Source organism: Sapajus apella, unplaced genomic scaffold, assembly GCF_009761245.1.
Source record: "Sapajus apella isolate SASKATOON/1434 unplaced genomic scaffold, GSC_monkey_1.0 scaffold7, whole genome shotgun sequence".
Lineage (NCBI taxonomy): Eukaryota > Metazoa > Chordata > Mammalia > Primates > Cebidae > Sapajus > Sapajus apella.
The window spans coordinates 20,852,855-20,872,897 of record NW_022436947.1 but is presented as its reverse complement, the minus strand read 5'-3'; the positions used below and the strand labels follow the sequence as shown (position 1 = coordinate 20,872,897).

General features: G+C 36.7%; 2 protein-coding genes across 3 annotated transcripts in view; both read left to right on the top strand.

The window, feature by feature from the left end:
- The first annotated feature begins 1,248 nt into the window (after positions 1-1,248).
- The window catches only part of KCND2 (potassium voltage-gated channel subfamily D member 2), a 494,806-nt gene continuing 476,011 nt past the window's right edge, over positions 1,249-20,043 (top strand). The window contains exons 1-2 of one of the 2 annotated variants that reach the window (XM_032276184.1): positions 1,249-1,259; positions 13,528-14,762. In XM_032276184.1, coding sequence (XP_032132075.1) covers positions 13,648-14,762 — 1,115 coding nt within the window. In that variant the 5' untranslated portion in view covers positions 1,249-1,259; positions 13,528-13,647. Of the gene's footprint in view, positions 1,260-12,191; positions 14,763-20,043 lie in introns of those variants that run through there. The other variant, XM_032276183.1, reaches the window with a different exon arrangement.
- Positions 12,638-13,514, top strand: LOC116550278. The gene has a single exon (XM_032276185.1). The coding sequence runs from the start codon at positions 12,671-12,673 to the stop codon at positions 12,989-12,991; it is 321 nt and encodes a 106-aa protein (XP_032132076.1). The 5' UTR covers positions 12,638-12,670; the 3' UTR covers positions 12,992-13,514.

The following is a 20,043-nucleotide window of genomic DNA, read 5'->3' as shown; positions in this document are numbered from 1 at the left end:
AACCTCTGCCTACAATGTACTAACATTCCTGGCTCCAAGAAGAAAAATAGATATTCAGTATAAACCATATTGTTTGCACAGATGAAACACAGTTAACTATTGACTGTGAACCAAGCTTCTCGATGTCAACCAAAGGCCAACCTTTTAAACAGTCTTTCTAATTTATTTTCTTTTCTTTTACTTTACATTTTGTTTTATTTTATTTTATTGTGGCGGTGTACAGTCTCTCTTTGTTGACCTGGCTGGAATGCAGTGGCAGGATCTCAGCTCACTGCAATCTCTGCCTTCAGGTTCAAGGGATTCTCATACCTCAGCCTCCCAAGCAGCTGGGATTACAGGCATGCACCACCACACCCAGCTAATTTTTGTATTGTTAGTAGTGACAGGGGTTTTGCCATGTTGCCCATTTTGGTCTTGAACTCCTGGCCTCAAGTGATCCGTCCACCTTGGCCTCTCAAAGTGCTGAAATTACAATTCTGAGCCACCAAGCCCAGCCTCAAGTCATCTTTCTAAAGATAGCAAGCTCAGCCTGCTGTATTAGTTTTTGTTTTTTTTGTTTTTGTTTTTTTGTTTTTGCACAGCAAGTAATCCTCTAAAGAATCTGTTTCTGATTCCTGGAAAGTTACCTGTTGGTGTTCAGTGCTCCCAAACTTAAATACCTCATAGTATTTTCTGCTTTGGAGTACAAAAAATTGCCAATGCATTTAGCCCTCTCTCCCATATAACTTCTGAATATCTTTTACATAGAACTTGGAAATCACTTGAGAAAAGGCTTTTGAAAGGATCATGAAGTCCTATGTCTACTTAATTTAGTCTTTATATCTTATCCCCTTTTCCATCCTATTCTCTTCCTGAATAATTCACTCTGAATATCATTAAGTAAGTAATTTATCTTCTTTGCCATTGTTAGTATCATATGCAAGTATGTGTCAAGGTGTCAAGTAGAAGAGATAGGTTGAGTTGTTGTGGCCACAATCAGGGTGTTAGAGCTGAGTCTGGTAAGTAGAAATTCCATAGTAGGAGCAGACCAGCCAGGACCCTGGAATTCAAGTAGGATGAGGTTGAAGAAGGCATCCCTATTGGGAGGTATCCCAGCATGTTGTGCCAGAGTCTAGTAGAGTGGGAGGGCATCAAAACAGAGGAAGAACCAAGCCAGAATTGTGCATCTTGGGGAAGGGAGAGGAGGGTGTCTACACAGCAATGAAACAGTGGTAGCGGTGGCAGGTAGAGTATTGGAGGCTAAATGAAGAGTCACAGGAGTGGGTGTATATTTAGAGAGATAATTTATACATATAGATATATATTTACATGTATATATTTAACTTATATATGTATAATTTAAAAGGCTATATAGAGCATATTTGTTTCTATTCTCTGTCGTCCTAATATAACCGATAATATATAACTACAACATTTTAAAAATATTGTTACAGCCTTTCATGAAATATTCCACTGGTTATTTTGATGAGAATGTATTTCTCAGTTAGGGAGAGAGCAGTTATAAATGTATTATTGCTGTTGATATTAAACATATGTTTAAAGCACTCCCCCACCCCTACCCTGCCAAGATAAACTTACTGAATGTAAGAGAACTGAAAGTGAAGCTGAGGATGTAGAACGAAATACTAATTTCCAAAGGTTTAATATCAAAAAGCAATTTTTAGAAGATCTAGGACTGTAGACTCAAGTATTTAATTAAACCTTTCTACCTCCTGCATTTAGAGCGTACTACAACAGCTATCTTAACACACCAGTAGGGAAGATAACCATCTTTTTCCTTACATACATTTTCCTGCTACTTTCCTGTTTCTTATAATTATTCTCCGGTAACTGGGCTCAATGTCTGTCCCCTATCTTTTTTATCTTAGTTCCATACCCAACATTCAGATATCATGCATAGCAAAATTTTTTTTTCACAATTCATCTTATGCACATTTCATTTACTTTTTTATTGCATCCTTCAGTTGGAAAAGTCTCTTTTTTTCTCTCGGTTTCTTCTCATTTACATTTTCCCTGGACATACGTGTAATAAAATGAAGTTTTTTTTCAATTTTCTTGTTAAATTGGTTAGAGAAATAAACACTCAAAGAGGAAGTAGGATAAGTATTGGAATATATCTTTTAACTATCTTACCTCTAGCTTTGCAATTTATTTTACCATGCAAGCAATGCTTGCTTTTTCTACAGTATTTTCACCTCACATCATACAGTGTCCAAATGTCTTCTCTCATATTTTACATGTTTTAAACATATTTACAGTAAAATATTTTTAAAATATGTTTAAAATATTTGTCATTTTTTTCTATCACCTTTTGATTATGCAATCCTTTGCTAGGATAAAAAAAGGTACATTTTCCAAATGTCAATATTCAGAGAAAAACTCACATTTCAAAAAAAATGCTATTGAAAACGAGACACATATAAACCAAGAACATCAAAGGCAATGACTTAATAAGCATTTCAGGTCTGTTGCTCTCCCCAGATCCTTGTGCATGGAATTCTGTTTAAATCAATGGGAGTTCTGCCCCCACAAAGATTTCACACAAGAGAAAAAGAAAAATAATTTAAACATAAATGAGTAGAACAAATTTTAATAAGCTCTCTCAATGAGTATTTACCTGAGGGACTGGAACAGTTGCAATGTAAAACCTGCTTAATAACCCTCTATTAAATAATTTTATTTGTTTAAATTAAAATCCAAATGCAGGCTAAGTCATAAAGAAAAAATTACATATTATCGCTTTCTAAAAGTGGGGTAACTAAGGGATCTTCTTTTAACTAAATGATTTTAAGTATTATATCGTTTTGCTTTTCTTTAAACTCTACTACTTTGAGTGATTAAAGTTGACCACATAATTGTATATAAAAATAATGAAGTAAATATGCTTTGTGTATCAAAGTGACTTGCTAAAGCATATCAAGTGATTTTAAAGAAAATAATAGGCAAATTAATCGTCAGTTTTCTTACAGAATGTGGCTTCTTAAATGATGAAAACCTTGTAAGACTTCTTTCAGGTTTTCAATGACCATAAACTATTTGGAAGTAATTTATCCTTTGCCATTGTTAGTACAATATGCAAGAATTTGCCTTCTCCAGTTTTAGAAAAATAAGACTTTTGTTTCTTCAGAACCCTTGCTGCTTCTTTCTCATTTGTAGTCGCAATTCTCAGTTTATGGTACTGGAATTTTTCCATAGCAATTAATGCCAAAGTTATAAATATGATAATGAGTCAAAGAGGCAAATTTATATGTCCCTACTTATCGTTCCTCTTTTCCCATTTCTGACAAATAAACAGTTTCTTAGCGAATGAAACATTTAGGAAACAGATTATGAAATGAAACTCATAAGGAAGATTACTTTTGGATTAAAAGAGATTTCCATGCTCTCTCTCTCTCTCTCTCTCTCTCATTTGTTTTCCCCCAGATGTCAAGCTCCATCAGGGCAGGTCGACCTTGAAAACTTGAGTCATTCTAATATTCAATGAGGTGCCTTGAACACTGTGAGTGATCAATAATAATCAGCTAGAAACTGATTTTTACCTTCTAATTTGCCCCCTGCATTCCTAGGTCATAGGCACAACAAATGCATCAACATTCATGAGACCAAGAATATTTTAATAACAAAATTATTCTTTTTACCAGATTTATTAAGGTATAGTTGATGTACAAAACCCACACATATGTACAAAACCCACATATATGTGATATGTACAACTTGATGAGTTTGACCCATTACCACAATCAAGGTAACAGACATATACAACACCTTCCAAAGTTTCATTGTGCCCTCTGTTTTGTGTGGTTAGAACACTTAACATGAGATCCGCCTTCTCAACACAAATATTCTTTATATTGAAATAATCGCTAACTTCTTTAATAACAACAGGCATCTCATAAGGCAGAATTGAGACTGTAACATGATGGTTAGATTTTGTATATCTATTCACAAAATTTGCTAGTTTTAACAGAGTTCCAATCACATAGATTGTGAGAGATTCTCAGAATAGCATTTTGGGAACTTTGAGAATTTAGTCCATTTCATCATATAAAATATATTAAAGACTCTCTGTATATGAAGAATAAAGTCCCTGTAAATGGGTTATTATTAATAGGAACTGTTCAAGGTCTAAAACTTGAAAAGGGGAAGATCTTTTGAAGAGGACTTTGCAAAAGATTTTGACGGTATTAATAAATGGGAAAAAAGAAGTTGAGCTCAGGTTACCAACTTGTCTTTTTAATAATAGTCTAAAGAAAGACACAGGGTCACTGCCCTTTCCTTGAAGACTATATCCTAGGGACACTGTGAAGTTTTTGAAAACTCAGATATGTTTTAAGTATTTAACTAGCCTTAGCTATGCTGTGACTTTCACATATACACCTTAACTTGCTAGTATATCAGGTATTGTTTCCCTAGGGAACAATGGTTAAAAAAAAAAAAAGAAAGCTGTGTATATTTTCTGATGAATAAAGAGTACAAAAAAAATTACCATAGCATAAAGCCCTTCTGCCAAACTCAATATGGAGCCCTGAAAGTAAATTAAAAACATACTATATATTTTTTCTACACAGAGTCAGAGTTTTTATGAAATGTTTACAATTCATGATCAAATATTTTGGGGTAAAATGTTAACTTTTTGCTGGGTAGTTCACAATATAAACAAATATAGTGTTTTATGAAAACATTAATAAATAAAAATTTGAAGCTGCTAGACTTGTCAAAATTTAATGCACATAACTCAATTACTGGCTAAAGGTTTTGCTCATTTTACATGTGGATTGAATTTCTTTCTTAATTCAGAACTATTATTTTTTAAAATTAAGATGATACTATGTTAAAATAATCTAATAGAGACTCAAAAAAGAGTTATCTGGAAAGATTCTAAGGATGTAGTCAGATGTACTAAATTTATCTTATTTAAAATAGATAATCTAGATATTTAAATCCATCCTTCTGGGAAGCTAGTACAACTGGTTAAAATATGGGATGAATAGATGTAGTGCTCCTGTTCCCTATGACCAAAGGCTTATTTCCTGCCATGTCAAAGACCTTAGAGAGATACCAGGGGGACAAGTAAGAGAGTATGCACCTACTTGTTATCACCAGTATTGAGAAAAATAAATTGACAACCACAGTTTACTATTGCAGACCTTGGTGTGTTTACAGGGCTAAAATAATATATACTTTGGGGCTGGAAGTCCTGGCAGTGAGTCAGCTTCAGCCACTAGTTGTGGAAAATCATTTAACCTCCCTGAGCTTTGTTTCCCTTTGGGAAACATAAACATTGGCTAATACACATCTCAAAAGGCATTTTTGAGAATTAACTATAGAAAATACATTGAGAAAGTACTTTTTACAGAGCCATACAAGTGTGGCTAATTTGCTAAGGTAAATTTTTTTTATCCATTGAACATCTTGGTAGTAAATCAGGTTGATTCTTCATGAACATTTTAGAGAGTTAAATTAATAATCTCTAATGGAAAAAAAAAGGTATATATTAACTATCTAATTAGAGTATTTATCGACTCATTCAACAAACCTTTACTATATTTCTACTATGAGCCAAGCATGATAACAGATATTTTGGATCTAGAGATAAAAGATCAATGCATTCTTTCAAGGAAGTTAAAGTGTAGTGGCTAAGAAACAGAATAACACAAACAGATCTCATTTAAGCTGTTACAGACTCTGGCGATGCAGATAAGTTGGACATCATTTTGAAGAGGTTAGGCAATGGTTCTTGGAGGATGTGAATTTTGATTTGAGTATCTGATAACCGTGGGGGAAAGGATGCATGTACCAAGACTCAGGATCAAGGTAAAACACATTAAATTCTGCAAACTTAAAACAGCTGAGTCAGACTGTGAAGTAGGATACTGTTAAAATATCATAAGATGAGGTTCATAGAGTAGAGGAATTAGAGATCCTGAACAGTCTATATTCTCTTTTGAGGATTAATTTAAGAAAAAAAAGGAGGGCTATTGAATGGAGTCACAATATGATTATAAGTTAATTAAAACATAACATTCTAAATAAATGGTATACCCATTGCAAAGAAAGAAATAAAACTGATCCTATTTGCAGGTGACATGATTGTGTACATAGAAAACCTATGAACTAATAAGGAAGTACAACAAAATTGCAGGATACAAGATCAATACATAAAAACAAACTGCATTTCTATATGCTAACTATGAACATGTGGAAATCAAAAATTTAAAATGACAGTACTATTTATAATTGCTCCAAAGGTAATAAAACATTTAGGCATAAGTCCAATATCATATACAGCATCCTGAAAGTTACAAAATGCTGATAAATTAAAAAAAATAAAGATACATACCATATTCACAGAGATTGAAAGTCTCAACAGAAAGATAAGGTCAATTTCTAAATTGATTTATAGGTATAATATCTACTAAAACTGCAGAAAAGTTTTTTGTTTATAAAAAAATTCACTCAAAATAGATCATAAACTTAATTTTAAAATGTAAAACTATAAAATATTTAGAAAAAAGCAGGGAAAATATTTGAGTCTTGGGACTAAGAAGAGTTCTCAGACTTCAAACCAATAACATGATTCATAAAAGGAAAAATTTCTAAATTGAAGCAAAACAGGATAAAAAAATGTCTTTTTGCAAAAGTCCCTGTTAAAAGAATAAAAAGACAGGTTAGAGACTAGGAGAAAATATTTGCAAACAACATATCTGAAACAAGATAATTATTTAGAATATATAAAGAGCTCTCAAAAGTCAACAGTATCACACAAAACAATCAAAATGAAATGGGCAAAAGAGTAACACATTTTACTGAAGACTACATGCATATGGCAAATATGAACATAAAAATATGTTCAAAAAAATTAGCCATTACAGAAATGCAAATTAAAACCACAATGAAATATCACTACTGTCAAGGAAAACCTGTCAAAGCTGGAAGGACACTAGTTAAAGTGGAGATCAATTTGTGCAGAGGTCACCAGGCATTTTAAAGGAAGAATGAAGGAATACACGGCTGGGGAGTAAAGGCTCCGTAAAGTCAGGGAAGTAGAAAAATTATGAAAATTGGAAAGAGGGGTTGCTCCATGTTAAACTCATCTGAGTTTGTTACTGGTGCTTATAAAAAGCAGGCTTCTACCCTCCCACAGGGGCTGAACCAGAAAGCAGGCCCTCGGCAAACTCTGAATTTACCAGCTCCTTTATCTTGGAATCTCTACCTTTCAGAGCTATCAAAAATAAATTTCTGTTGTTTATAAGCCACCGAGTTTATGGTATTTTTTATTGTAGTTTGAATGGACTAAGGAAGCATCAATGTCAATTTCCTTTACGTGATTCTATATTTTAATATACAAGATGTTACCTTTGGGGAAAACTAGGTGATATACATAAGGAATCTATTATTTCTCAACACTGCATGTGAATTTATAATTATCTCAAAATAGTTTTTTTGTTTATTTTAACTCACTATAGGTGCAGTGTAAGGATAGATGGTAATAAGAGTGGAATATAAGATCTTCTGGGTCATTGGATGAATCTGTGTGTTTGCTGAGGGGAAGTAGTAAAGAACAGGATGACTACCAGGTTTCTTTCTGGGACTTCATTGATCAAGAGAGAAAACAATGGAAGTAGATGATTGGAAGAGAGGGATGAAGCATTCAATTTTGATCTTGCTGAATATGTTTTCTTTGTAATCAACCAAACAGAGTATATAAAATGTGAAGAGTAAAGAATTAGAATCCGTAAGCAAGGGAGACATATAGTGCTCTTCTAGAGTTTGCATGCCTACTTTTATATAGCATTTCAAAACATAAATGAATATTAAAATATCAGTATCATCTGAATATCAGAACAAGGGGATTTTTGAGTTCAGAGGAAAGAGAAAATACAGACATACAAGTAACATTTTAGTCAATGACAGACCCTATATAGGATAGTGGTTCCGTAAGATTATAATTGACTATTGTGAATGGAATTGCCTTCTTGATTTGGCTCTCAGCTTAGATGTTACTGATGTGTAGAAATGCTACTAACTTTTGTACATTGATTTTGTATCCTAAAACTTTGCTGAAGTTGTTCATTTTGTACATTGATTTTGTATCCTGAAACTTTGCTGAAGTTGTTCACCAGAGACAGAAATATTTGGGCAGAGACTTCGGGGTCTTCTAGGTATAGAATCATATAGTCTTCAGAGAGAGGTAGTTTAATTTCCTCTATTCCTATTTAGATCCCTTTTATTTCTTTCCCTTGTCTGATTGACCTGGTCACTATAGAAAAATGTCTGGAGATTTCTCAAAGAACTTGAAATAGACCTACCATTCAACCCTGCAATCTCATTACTGGATACATACCCAAAGGAATAGAAATTATTCTACCATAAAGACACATGCACATGCATGTTCATCACAGGACTATTCATAATATCAAAGACATGAAATCAACCTATATACCCATCAACAGCAGACAGGAAAAGGAAAATATAGCACATATGCACTATAGAATATTGTTTAGCCATTAAAAAACAACAAATTACTTCCTTTGCAGCCACGTGAATTAACATAGAAACAGAAAAACAAATATTACATATTCTCTCTCTGATAAGTGCGAGCTAAACACTGAGCATATATGAACACGAAGAAGGAAACAGTGAACACCGGGGCTTACTTGAGGGTAGAGGTTAAGAGGAGGGGAGGATTGGAAAACTACCTATTGAGTATTATGCTGATTACCTGCACGACAAAATTATCTGTAAACCAAACCCCTAAAAAAACACAATTTATCCATGTAGCAAACCTGCACATGTACCCCTTGAGCCTAAAATAAAAGTTGGAAAGAAACAAAAAGATTATAAGGCAGTTGAAAAATTCCTACCGCCTCGTGATGCATAGCCATTGTAATGTCCTTGCCTAATGCATTACTCAGGTGTTTGTGAGGATGCTGGTGTGCTGCCAGTCCTGCAAAAGTATAGCACATACAATTATGTACAGTACATAATACTTTATCAAGATAATAAACAACTATGTTACTGGTTTACATATTTACTATACTATACTTTTAATTATTATTTTTGAGTGTACTCCTTCTACTTACAAAAGAAAGTTAACTGTAAAACAGCCTGAAGCAGGGTCTTTCAAGAGGTATTCCAGAAGTCATCAGTATGAAAGGAAATGACAGCTCCATGCATGTGACTGTCCCTGAAACAGGATGAAGAACATCCCGTAGGAAAAGATGTGGATATAGAAAACATTCATACTGATGATCCTACTCCATGTGTAGGTCTGTGCTAATGTAATTGTGTCCTAGTTTTTAACAAACTATTTAAAAAGTAAAAAAAAAAAGTGCAAAAATACACAAAAACTTACAAATAAGGACATAAGTAAAATATTTTTGTACAGCTGTACGGTGTGTTGTGTTTTCAGGTGTTATTACAAAAGAGTAAACAAGTTAAAAATTGAAGTTTTTAAAGTAAAAAAGTTAAAAAAAGCTAAAGTTAATTTATTATTGATGAAAGAATACAATTTAAAAAATAAATTTAGCATAGCCTAAGTATACACTATTTAAAAGGCTACAGAAGTGTACAGTAAAGTCCTATGCCTGCACATTCATTCACCACTTAGTCATTGACTCACCCAAACTTCCAGTTCTGTAACCTCCATTCCTAGTAAGTGCCATATAAAGGTGTATCATACTTAAAAATCTTTTATACCATATTTTTACTGTACTTTTTCTATGTATAGACATGTTTAGAGATTAAAATACTTGCCATTGTGTTACAAATTGCTTACAGTATTCAGTACAGTAACAGGACGTACAGGTTTGTAGTCTAGGAGTAATAAGCTATCACATAGCATGAGTGTGTAGTAGACTATGCTACCTAAGTTTAGGTAAGTACATTCTATGATATTCACACAGTGATGAAATCTCAAGATACATTTCTCAGAATGTATCCCTGTCATTAAGCAACACATAACTATGCAAAAGTATCTGTGGAATTCCAAATATAGACTGGATAAAATGAATTGCACAGCATTATGCATTACAATAAAAAGAACCAATATTGAGTACACTCCATGTGCTAAGTATTTCACTTGTGTTCAGAAGTACGATCCTGTTTAATCCTGACAACAGGCCTGAAAAGTTAAATTTCATTATCTACAATTTCTAATCATAGAAGTTAAGTAATTTGCCAAATGAAACAAAGCCAGTAAGTAATTTCTTAAGCAAGAATTTGAATTTAGATGTGTTTAAGTTCTCAGCCCACATTCTTTCCACTATATCAAGAAGCTTGTTGAAGATGGGGGAGGGCAGATCCCAATACCTTCTTAAAAACTGCACATATTATATTCTTGCTTCTTTGGGGCTTTTGTAAAGTTAAACTCCTACTTTTACATCTGTAAGTATTCAGTTTCCTACACAGTTTTAAAGACTCTGTTTAGGTTCCTTGCCCCGTCTTTACAGGAAGGCATGACATTATTGTCACTGATTAATATTCATGACTCTCCACCCTCTGGATTCCATGCCCAGCACCTGTCATAGTGCCACCTTACTGTCTGGACTAAGGAGGGGTTGATTTTCTTATACTAACTGGTAGGTAAGCCCCTCATTTCCATTTCCAGGTAACATATTTGTGTGTTTGTTTTCACATATGCAGGCTATATAGATTGGTTAACAAACATCATTCTCGTAAACAAATACAAATAGATAAACAGCAGGTGTCTTCAGTTCCATGTTCTCAAACTTACATGGTGTGTTAGCTCTGACTTCATTACTACTAACACAGAATTCCTTAAATCTCTATTCTGTAAACAAATAAACAAAAAATACCTTTTTATCTCTACAGAAAATCCTGTACATGATAAGGATATTCTTTATCCTTTGGTTATTTTCTATACTCACTTTTAGTTTATATATTTTCTTTGATGTATCCCATTTCAAGGTTTTAAGGTTGACACATGACGCCTATAATCTCTAGGGCTTAAAAGTCAATTTCTGTAAAGTATAACATAGTCCACTTATTTTACAAACCAAGGCAGTCAAACCAAGCCATGAAAAGCAATTTTTGGGTAGAAATCAGGCTTCTATTCTCAATCAATATAGATGAAGCCTCAGTATTGCCAAAGATCTTAATTACTATGATGATGATGATGATTCAGTAATCTAGATTTAATTTTCAAAGGGATTTCAAAATGAAACTACATACCTCATCCCACAACTATCCAAATGCAGACTCAAGCCTAAGTAATATATCTCATATAAACACTAAAAAGGTGGGTGGGAGCGAAAGGGTTTGAGAATGTCTATATGATCTGATTCTCTGTTGGGCCAGTTAATTTTGAACCTTCACCTTCCTAAAGCATCCAAACGTTAGGCACAACTTCTCGCCATCCGCGCCATCTAGTGGCTGTACGTGTTATGTTTGGTTTTAAGGATGATTCCTAATGACTCGGGGGCGGGGTACGCGAAAAACAAAACGGTTGGTCGCGACAATTTTCCTGTGTCTTTCCACATCAGTAACCCCTCATAGGAACACCTTTAACTACTTTAACCATTTTAAATATGCACAGCGATGCGCAGGGAGGCTGAAGGGGACACACACTCTCAGAGACGCACGCCCCTTGACGATGACATTTAGAAAACGGCTCCACATCCCTCTGTCATTCATAAAGGACGGGAAAAGGAGTTGTGGCAAGACCTCGACCGAGGAGACTCTCTGACTTCTTGGCAAGTTGGATAGATGGCATATTAATCCCTGCAACGTTAACAAACTGCTATGGAAAATAAATAAAAAAGAGAAAGAGGAAATGCACTTAAAAATTCCGCCTCGGGGCTTTGCAGGTCTTGCCTTCCAGTCGCCCCCAGAAGACAACCAATTCCTGCGCATTCCGCTCCGCTCACCCTCCTTCCCAGCTTCTCTAGCTCTCTTTCCCCCCATTTTCCCACGCTCGCCTTGAACCGGGACTCGGGAGGCAGGAGCGGGTCCCCTTCCTCCTCTCCTCCACCAAACCACCGCAGCCCAGCGCGAGAAGCTTCCCTTTGTTCATCCGAGGCTCGCTCTCCTCCCCGGCAGATCCACCTGGATGCTCTCCCTCGGTGACATTTTGCGCCGGGGCTGGTGGGTGGCTGGGGTGGAGCGAGAGGAGCCCGAGGGGGCGGGGGCGGAGAAAGGTCAAGCCGAGGGAAAGGCAGGAGACGCCTTTCCTAACCTGCGTGGCGGGGCGTGCGCGCGGTTATTTATTTATTTTCTCCTTATTTATTGATCGCACTAGCAGAGCAGCGCGGGGAGCCCGGGGAGATGCGGGACCACCCACTGGCGGGGAAGCAGCGAGCAGCCCTCCCGCGCCCCCGCGCTGCCGAGCGCCTTCTGCCTCCGCGCTCGGACGAGAGCCCGTGCCGGCCCCGGCCCCGGCCCCGGCCCCGCCGCGCCGCCGCCGCCGCCCGCCCAGCAGCCCCGCAGCCCCGCCGCCCAGCAGCCCCGCACCGCGCCGGCCAGGCCCCCGCGACAGTGGCCCCGCAGTAAGTTGGCAGGAGCGGGTCCCCTCCGTTCTCGCCTCCCCCGCACCTTTTGAACTTGTTGCTGCTGCTCTGCTCGCCTGCGCCTGGCTTTTGGAAGGTGAAAAGGAGGAGGGAAGCACGGAGGGATGGGGGAAGGGGAAGAAGAGCTCGCTTGAGCTTTATTTATGCTCCCTCGGCGCATCGGATTCAGCTGCTCGCGAGCTGCTTTCTCTCCTCTTCCCTTTCCGGGTGCACGGCGAGGAGAAAGTCTCTTTGCAACTCAGCCCCGGCGCGCACTTGGCCAGGTATGTACCGCGGGCGCGGCGCGTTCGGCGCGGAGGCAGATGCTGCTGCCGCCACGGCGGCGGCGGCTGGCAGCTCCTGGGCTCTGTAACTGTCACACTGCACCTGAGCTGAACTTGAAAAGAGTGAAGGGGCGATTGGGCGAACGCTTTTGGCAGACACAGAGGGTGTTTGTAGTCGTGGGGGTGGAGGATCCGTATTAACGCCCCCCACAGTGCCCACTGGCACATCACCTCAATCTCTGCAAATACAGCCCGAGGAGTAGAGGCGGCAGCTGGACCCCCAAAGAGAGACGTGGGGCAGCGGCTGTGACCGCATCCCCTGAGCTACAACAGGTCGCCTTTTTGAGACTCCTTTGGCGGGAAGGGCTACTTGGAAAGGAAGGTTTGAAAGAGTGAGAAGGATAGGTGGAAGGGTTCCCTAATTTGTGGAAAGAATTGTATTGGGTGACTCTCGTTCGTCTTCTCTATCCTACACTCCACATACTGACCCCATATTATCCAGACTGTGCGAGGGGAGAAATCGAAGACACCTGTTTGCTTAAACGGCTGCACCTGTGTGCTTATTTGTGCCAGAGGGTGACCTGGCCCACCTGCTGGAAGAGGTTTGCCTAGGCTTTGTTGGGGGTGATTGTTAGGACTTTGTATTTTGTTGTCATTATTTCAAATACCTGTCTTGGAGGGAAACTTGCCCTTCTGAGAACTGTGACTTCACCAGGAGCCCTACCTTGGAATAAGAGGCCCTGTGGACCACGTTTCTCACTAGTACTTTGCTGGACTGGAGGACGTGGGTGACTGGCTGCCTCGATTGACCCATTGTAGACGCCTCGGTATCCTTCGTGCCTCCTCTTCAAAGAACCATGGCGGCGGGGGTGGCAGCGTGGCTGCCTTTTGCAAGGGCGGCGGCCATCGGTTGGATGCCTGTAGCCTCGGGACCCATGCCGGCTCCCCCGAGGCAGGAGAGGAAAAGGACCCAAGACGCTCTCATTGTGCTGAATGTGAGTGGCACCCGCTTCCAGACGTGGCAGGACACCCTGGAACGTTACCCAGACACTCTACTGGGCAGTTCTGAGAGGGACTTTTTCTACCACCCAGAGACCCAGCAGTATTTCTTTGACCGTGACCCAGACATCTTCCGCCACATCCTGAATTTCTACCGCACTGGGAAGCTCCACTACCCTCGCCACGAGTGCATCTCTGCTTACGATGAAGAATTGGCCTTCTTTGGCCTCATCCCGGAAATCATCGGCGACTGCTGTTATGAGGAGTACAAGGATCGCAGGCGAGAGAACGCCGAGCGCCTGCAGGACGACGCGGATACCGACACCACGGGAGAGAGCGCGTTGCCCACCATGACTGCAAGGCAGAGGGTCTGGCGGGCCTTCGAGAACCCTCACACCAGCACGATGGCCTTGGTGTTCTACTATGTCACGGGGTTTTTCATTGCCGTGTCTGTCATCGCGAATGTGGTGGAAACAGTGCCATGCGGGTCAAGCCCAGGTCACATTAAAGAACTGCCCTGTGGGGAGCGGTACGCCGTGGCCTTCTTCTGCCTGGACACGGCCTGCGTCATGATCTTCACCGTTGAGTACTTGCTTCGCCTGGCTGCAGCGCCCAGTCGTTACCGTTTTGTGCGTAGTGTCATGAGTATCATCGACGTGGTGGCCATCCTGCCTTACTACATTGGGCTGGTGATGACAGACAATGAAGACGTCAGCGGAGCCTTTGTCACACTCCGTGTCTTCCGGGTCTTCAGGATCTTTAAGTTTTCCCGCCACTCTCAAGGCCTGCGCATCCTGGGGTACACACTGAAGAGCTGTGCCTCAGAATTGGGCTTCTTGCTTTTTTCGCTCACCATGGCTATCATCATCTTCGCTACAGTTATGTTCTACGCAGAGAAGGGGTCTTCGGCTAGCAAGTTCACCAGCATCCCTGCAGCCTTCTGGTATACCATCGTCACTATGACAACACTAGGGTAGGTGCCATCGTGGAAAATGGGATGGAGGTTGGGTGTGGGTGGGGTGATTGTGGACCCATTAAGGTTATATGATAATTCAGAAGAAATCATTTATTTTTCTTTTCTAAGTGAGTTTGGAGAAGCATTATCTAAATGGTTTGGCAAAACTCTTTTGATCTGTGAAATGAGTGTAAAACACAGGTTGAAGTATTAAGCAATTGCTGGCAAATGTTGAGCATTGATGCCTGAAAGGGATAAAGATACAAAGAAATTTTAGAATTCCTGAATATATGAAAGTATTAGCAATATTTATATTAATATAGAAAAATATTATGACAATGAAAAAATCCATGCCCTAATAAAGACACAAATATATACAATGCATATTGAAATGTCTAGAAAGTGCCTTAATGCATTTAAATAAAAAGTTTCCAGGTATATTTGAACTATTATTTTCATATGAATAGATACTTATGGTGTGCATTTTTCCTCTAAGAACCATAATCCTTATTTTACATTGTAAAACATAGATTGGAGATGTAATTATCAAAGTATTTTATAATATGTATGCACATATTCATATGTATGCACTTTAGGTTGATAGGTTATTCAGTGTTTTCGAATATCAGGGCTGAAACTGATCAACTCTACACTATGCAGTGGAATTAAATTTGCAACATATTTCAAACTCTAGGTTCATAGTTTCAAAAAAAGAAGCAAAAGACTGTCATCCACACATTTTTTTTTTTAGAATGTAAAGATCCCATCAGGCAATGGGCCCACACCCATTAAATACACACGGAAGATAGAGCAGTATCTGGTAAGATTGATGGTCACCAGGGCTGGCTGTATTATGAAATGTGGGGTCCTAATTTCCTTTTAAGATTTTTCTGGGTATTCTTTTTTGGGAGGATAATGAAGTTTTGCAACCAAAGGGACAAATTTCTGAATTCATGTTGTTTTTCATAGACTTTTAGGGCTAGAATTAAGATTTTTTAGGTAGTCGAAAAAGGAAAGGAATCAAATGATTAATAATGTTAATCAAACTGCAGAAAAGTAGCAGTATTTTACTTATTAGAGAATCTAATAAAATAAAGTGGTTAGAGCCGTTTACTTTTATGAGTTCTTAGATAAGCTAGGGAGTGAGGTTAGTGCCTTTTTTTCAGCTTTATGCTACTATTCTTGCATAGGTAATCAGCTCAGTGAGGATTTGGTAATGGCTATAAGAAAAAAGTTATTCCCAAGGCTACTCTTTAAGCTTTGTGTTTCTGGATAATTTAATTGGCTTCTTTAAATGACATTGTGGTTAAAATTGACTTAAATTTATTAGACATATTGTGTTGTACAGAATTCCTCATGTCATGTGGCCAACTAATGGAATATTTTATATATGAAGAATTTTAGGCTAAGTTAAACAAGAAATTGTGGTAAAGAAAAATACAATGATTTATGATTTTTATTAAGTCTCATATATTTTAAAGACCTACTGGTACATTTAGAAAATGAATTAATGAAAATCCATGTTCTTTTTCTTATATTTCCCTTTTATCTTGTTTGTAAATTTGTGACAGTTTATAAGGATGATGCAGAATGCCCTCGCAGTGTAGGTGCTTATTCTTTATCAAAGAGGTTTTTGTTGTTTGTCATTTTGTAGCTTGAAATCTTTATTAGGGACAAATGAGTAATACAAATCACTATCATGACGTCAAATCAGAAGCACACCTGAATAAAAAAGAGGATTCTGTTTTAATAGGAAGAGAGAACTATTAAAATGAAATACACTTCAAAAATTTGGTATATGTGGCTGTGTTTTTTTATGAGGAATCAGAGAGTCATTGTAATGCTATATAGTATCTATATGATTGACTATAGGTATGAAATGAATATTGATGAGAATTCTAATTTCACATCGCTAATATTTCTATACTAGAATTGAGAAGTGAGCATTATTTTAAAACTTGTTTCTGGAAATGACTTTCCAATTTTTTTTATTTTGAAGCCTATTTTCCTTTCAAGGAAAAATGAAACATTCAACATTAGTGACAATTTTTTATTATGTAAATAAAATACTTCAAAGCACTTATTTTTTGAAATAATTTAAAAGATTGGATCATAATGCCTGAGTAAAATCTATGCAGTGGATTTAGTTCACATGTTCCATAGGTAAGTGGATTAGAAGCATTAAATACACACACTTTCTCAGAACTGGGAAGCTAAGTCGGAGTTTCTTTAAAGACTTAGCTTCACTGAAGTTGAACATTTTAATTTTCAGGAAATTAAGCTAATTAATGATCCTGATGGAATATGGCAATCATACTTTTAAGATGTGGAAATGTCGATGTAATCAAAATGAGAACATATATGGACAATTGACAAATCATATGTTTTATAACAGAATTTCATAGGAAAATGTCATTAATTTCTCCAAAAAATATACTTATTTTGTACTGTACCCTGAAGACATAGATTCTTATAAGCCCTGCCTTTGTGGTGCCATCTTTGTGACTCAACAAAGTTATTTAATAATACAAAATATTCAACAAAAGCCATTACCAAACTGTATTGTTTAGGCTGTAGTTCTATGCTTGGAGAATGAAGTTTAAGGTGTAAACTTTCTGGGAAATAATAGTTGAAGCTAAAAGCCAACTATGTCTGAATGATTATCAAGAGTTTTTCCATTATATTATCTGAGCCCTTTTTATGTGGCTATTAATTTTAATGGAGCTAAATGTTCATCAATTAATGATAATAGAAGTGAAAACGTGGTTGTAAACAGTGGTTACCAGAAGTTTCAGCTCATATAAACATTATCTACATGAGAATAAATAACCAAGAGCTTTGCCATGCAGGACTGGCTGAATCATCTGAGGCTTCTTGATTATTATAAACAATATTCAGTTGGTTTTTTATCTGAAGAACTGAGTGTGTCTATCTTAGAACCAATAACCATTTTATTTGCTCCTTGAAATATCAAATATATCATTAGGCTATAACTTGACTATGTTTACTATATAAGTCATCATTTAATCTATCAGAAAAATGAATGCTTTAAAAAATGGTTTTCAGGCTGCTTCATTTCCTGCTAAAGTAGGAAACATAGAAAGTACAGTTTTAAAAAATTAATGAAAAAATGTCAGATTTTTTTTAAGTGTTTAGATCGAGTAGCCAGGTAGATCTGTCCCTCCATTTCATCCCTTCTTTCTGAGCGTATTTCACAGGTCCCTGAATCACCCTTTTAACCACCTGGCTCCCCTTTCCGTAATGGAAACTCTAGTTACTGCCATCAATTGCCTTAGTAGAAAAAAACCTGGCACTCCTCTTTTGTCCTAAAGTCCTTCAGAAAATAACATCCAGCTGTTATTTTTCATTTAGATGGTAGTACTCAAATCTTGCTAAACTTAGGAAATTTCTAAATGTTCACCAATAATCAAAAACTATTTTGTAAAAATGTACTAAACAGCTTCAAGCTTCGGATTACCATTGCACCTTATATACATGATTTGGAAATTAGAAGTGGCACGTTGAATAATTTTAAGAGGTATTATTATGTTAAGTAATATTAATATTTGCATTCTTGATCTTATTACCCATTCTGACAATTTTTTAAAAGAAGCAATTACTCATAATATATAACTTAAGAATTTCAGAAGCGTCATTTCCATGGTCCATATCACTTTAATTTTAAAACAAAGTTGTTTTCATCAAAGTTTTTAATATGGGAGAGTTACTACATGGCATTTCTATAAAGATTATGCTTAGAGATAAATTTTGTACTTTTAACTATATAAATTCTGATTTCAGAACAAATTTCTGAAAGTAAAATTTTAATTTATATTGTATATTTATCTAAAACAACTATGGTAGTGTTACATCTTTGCTGCCAGAAAGCTTAGTATAATTGTCTATTACATTCCAATTTTTGTGTGTTCCATGAATTATTAATTTTAAGAAACAAAAAAAGTAAAAAAGTTTTCAATTAAATTTTCTTTAAGGGAATGTATCAGGAAAATTCCTTTAGCAATGTGTCAGGAAAATTCCTTTTTTTTTAGAATGGCATACTTGGAAATGAATTATCATATGCATATATATGATCATATCTATGCTACATAATGATATTCCATTATAATTATATATTGTTAAAGAGAAGGATAAACTTTTAAATACCATTCTGCTACCTGTCACTATTGTGATTATATAGCTTTGGGTAATGTCAGGAGCATATCTTGCAGAATCATTTATGTAGAGGCTTAAAGTTTGCCCAGCTGTTAGTGAAATAGGTGAAATTATCTTCCCTTGTGCCAAGATCTATACATAATATTTGCCAATGCATTAATATAAAACTCTTTAAAATGTAGGAAGTACCAAAATTTATCTTTCTGGTAAAGAACCATACTATGAGTAACATCTATTTTTATTTTGACATACTATGACATATTTTTGTAAAGTTCTTTATAGAAAATGTTAGTTGATGGGAGTTGAAAATGAACTTCTAAAGAAATGTAGAGAAATGTGGTTTGAATTCCTCTTTTAGAATTACAAGTAACCAAATCTTATGTGTCTTCATTCTGTTTTAGCCATGGCTTGAATTAGAGACAATATTTGATGTAGAATTTAAAAATATGTATGTTAATCCAGCCTCTAGTACTTCAGCATTTACTTGGTTGCCAGACAGAGGTATTTCAGAAAAGGGATAATATGTGTTGTTTCAACATAGTACCCTAGAGAAGATGCTATTTTCTAATTTTCAGTGAGTCTGTTATGCTATTCTTTTTTTATTTTTAATTTCCCTTTAGACTATTGAAAAACTGTCTTACTTTATTTTTATATTTACATCATTTACTTCTAAACGTTCCTCTCAATTATAGTCATCTTTGAAAATGAGTCACTAAAGTTCAAATTTCTTATTACCTGATCTCTACATTCCTGGTGGAAGAAAGTGACCCATAATATATTTAAAATTCATAATTTTATACATGTAAGAATTGTGTGGGTTGTCCATAGCTACATAATTAAATAGCAGCAATATTTTTTGAACTTTCACTTTTATACTCATTTTCTTCTGAAGGCTCTAAAACATTATCTAGAAATTTGTTATAATACTTATCTGGTGACTGTTGCTGATTATACAGGGATAAGAGAAGGAATAAGTTTGCTATTTTCCATTAATATAGTGCATTTCTCTCTTAGTTCTATTGATGTGAATCACTCTCTCTACATTCTTCAGTATTGCTACTGGCTCTGCATTTATTCACACAGCACTAAGGTTTATTATGATGGTGCCCATCTGATATAATATTAC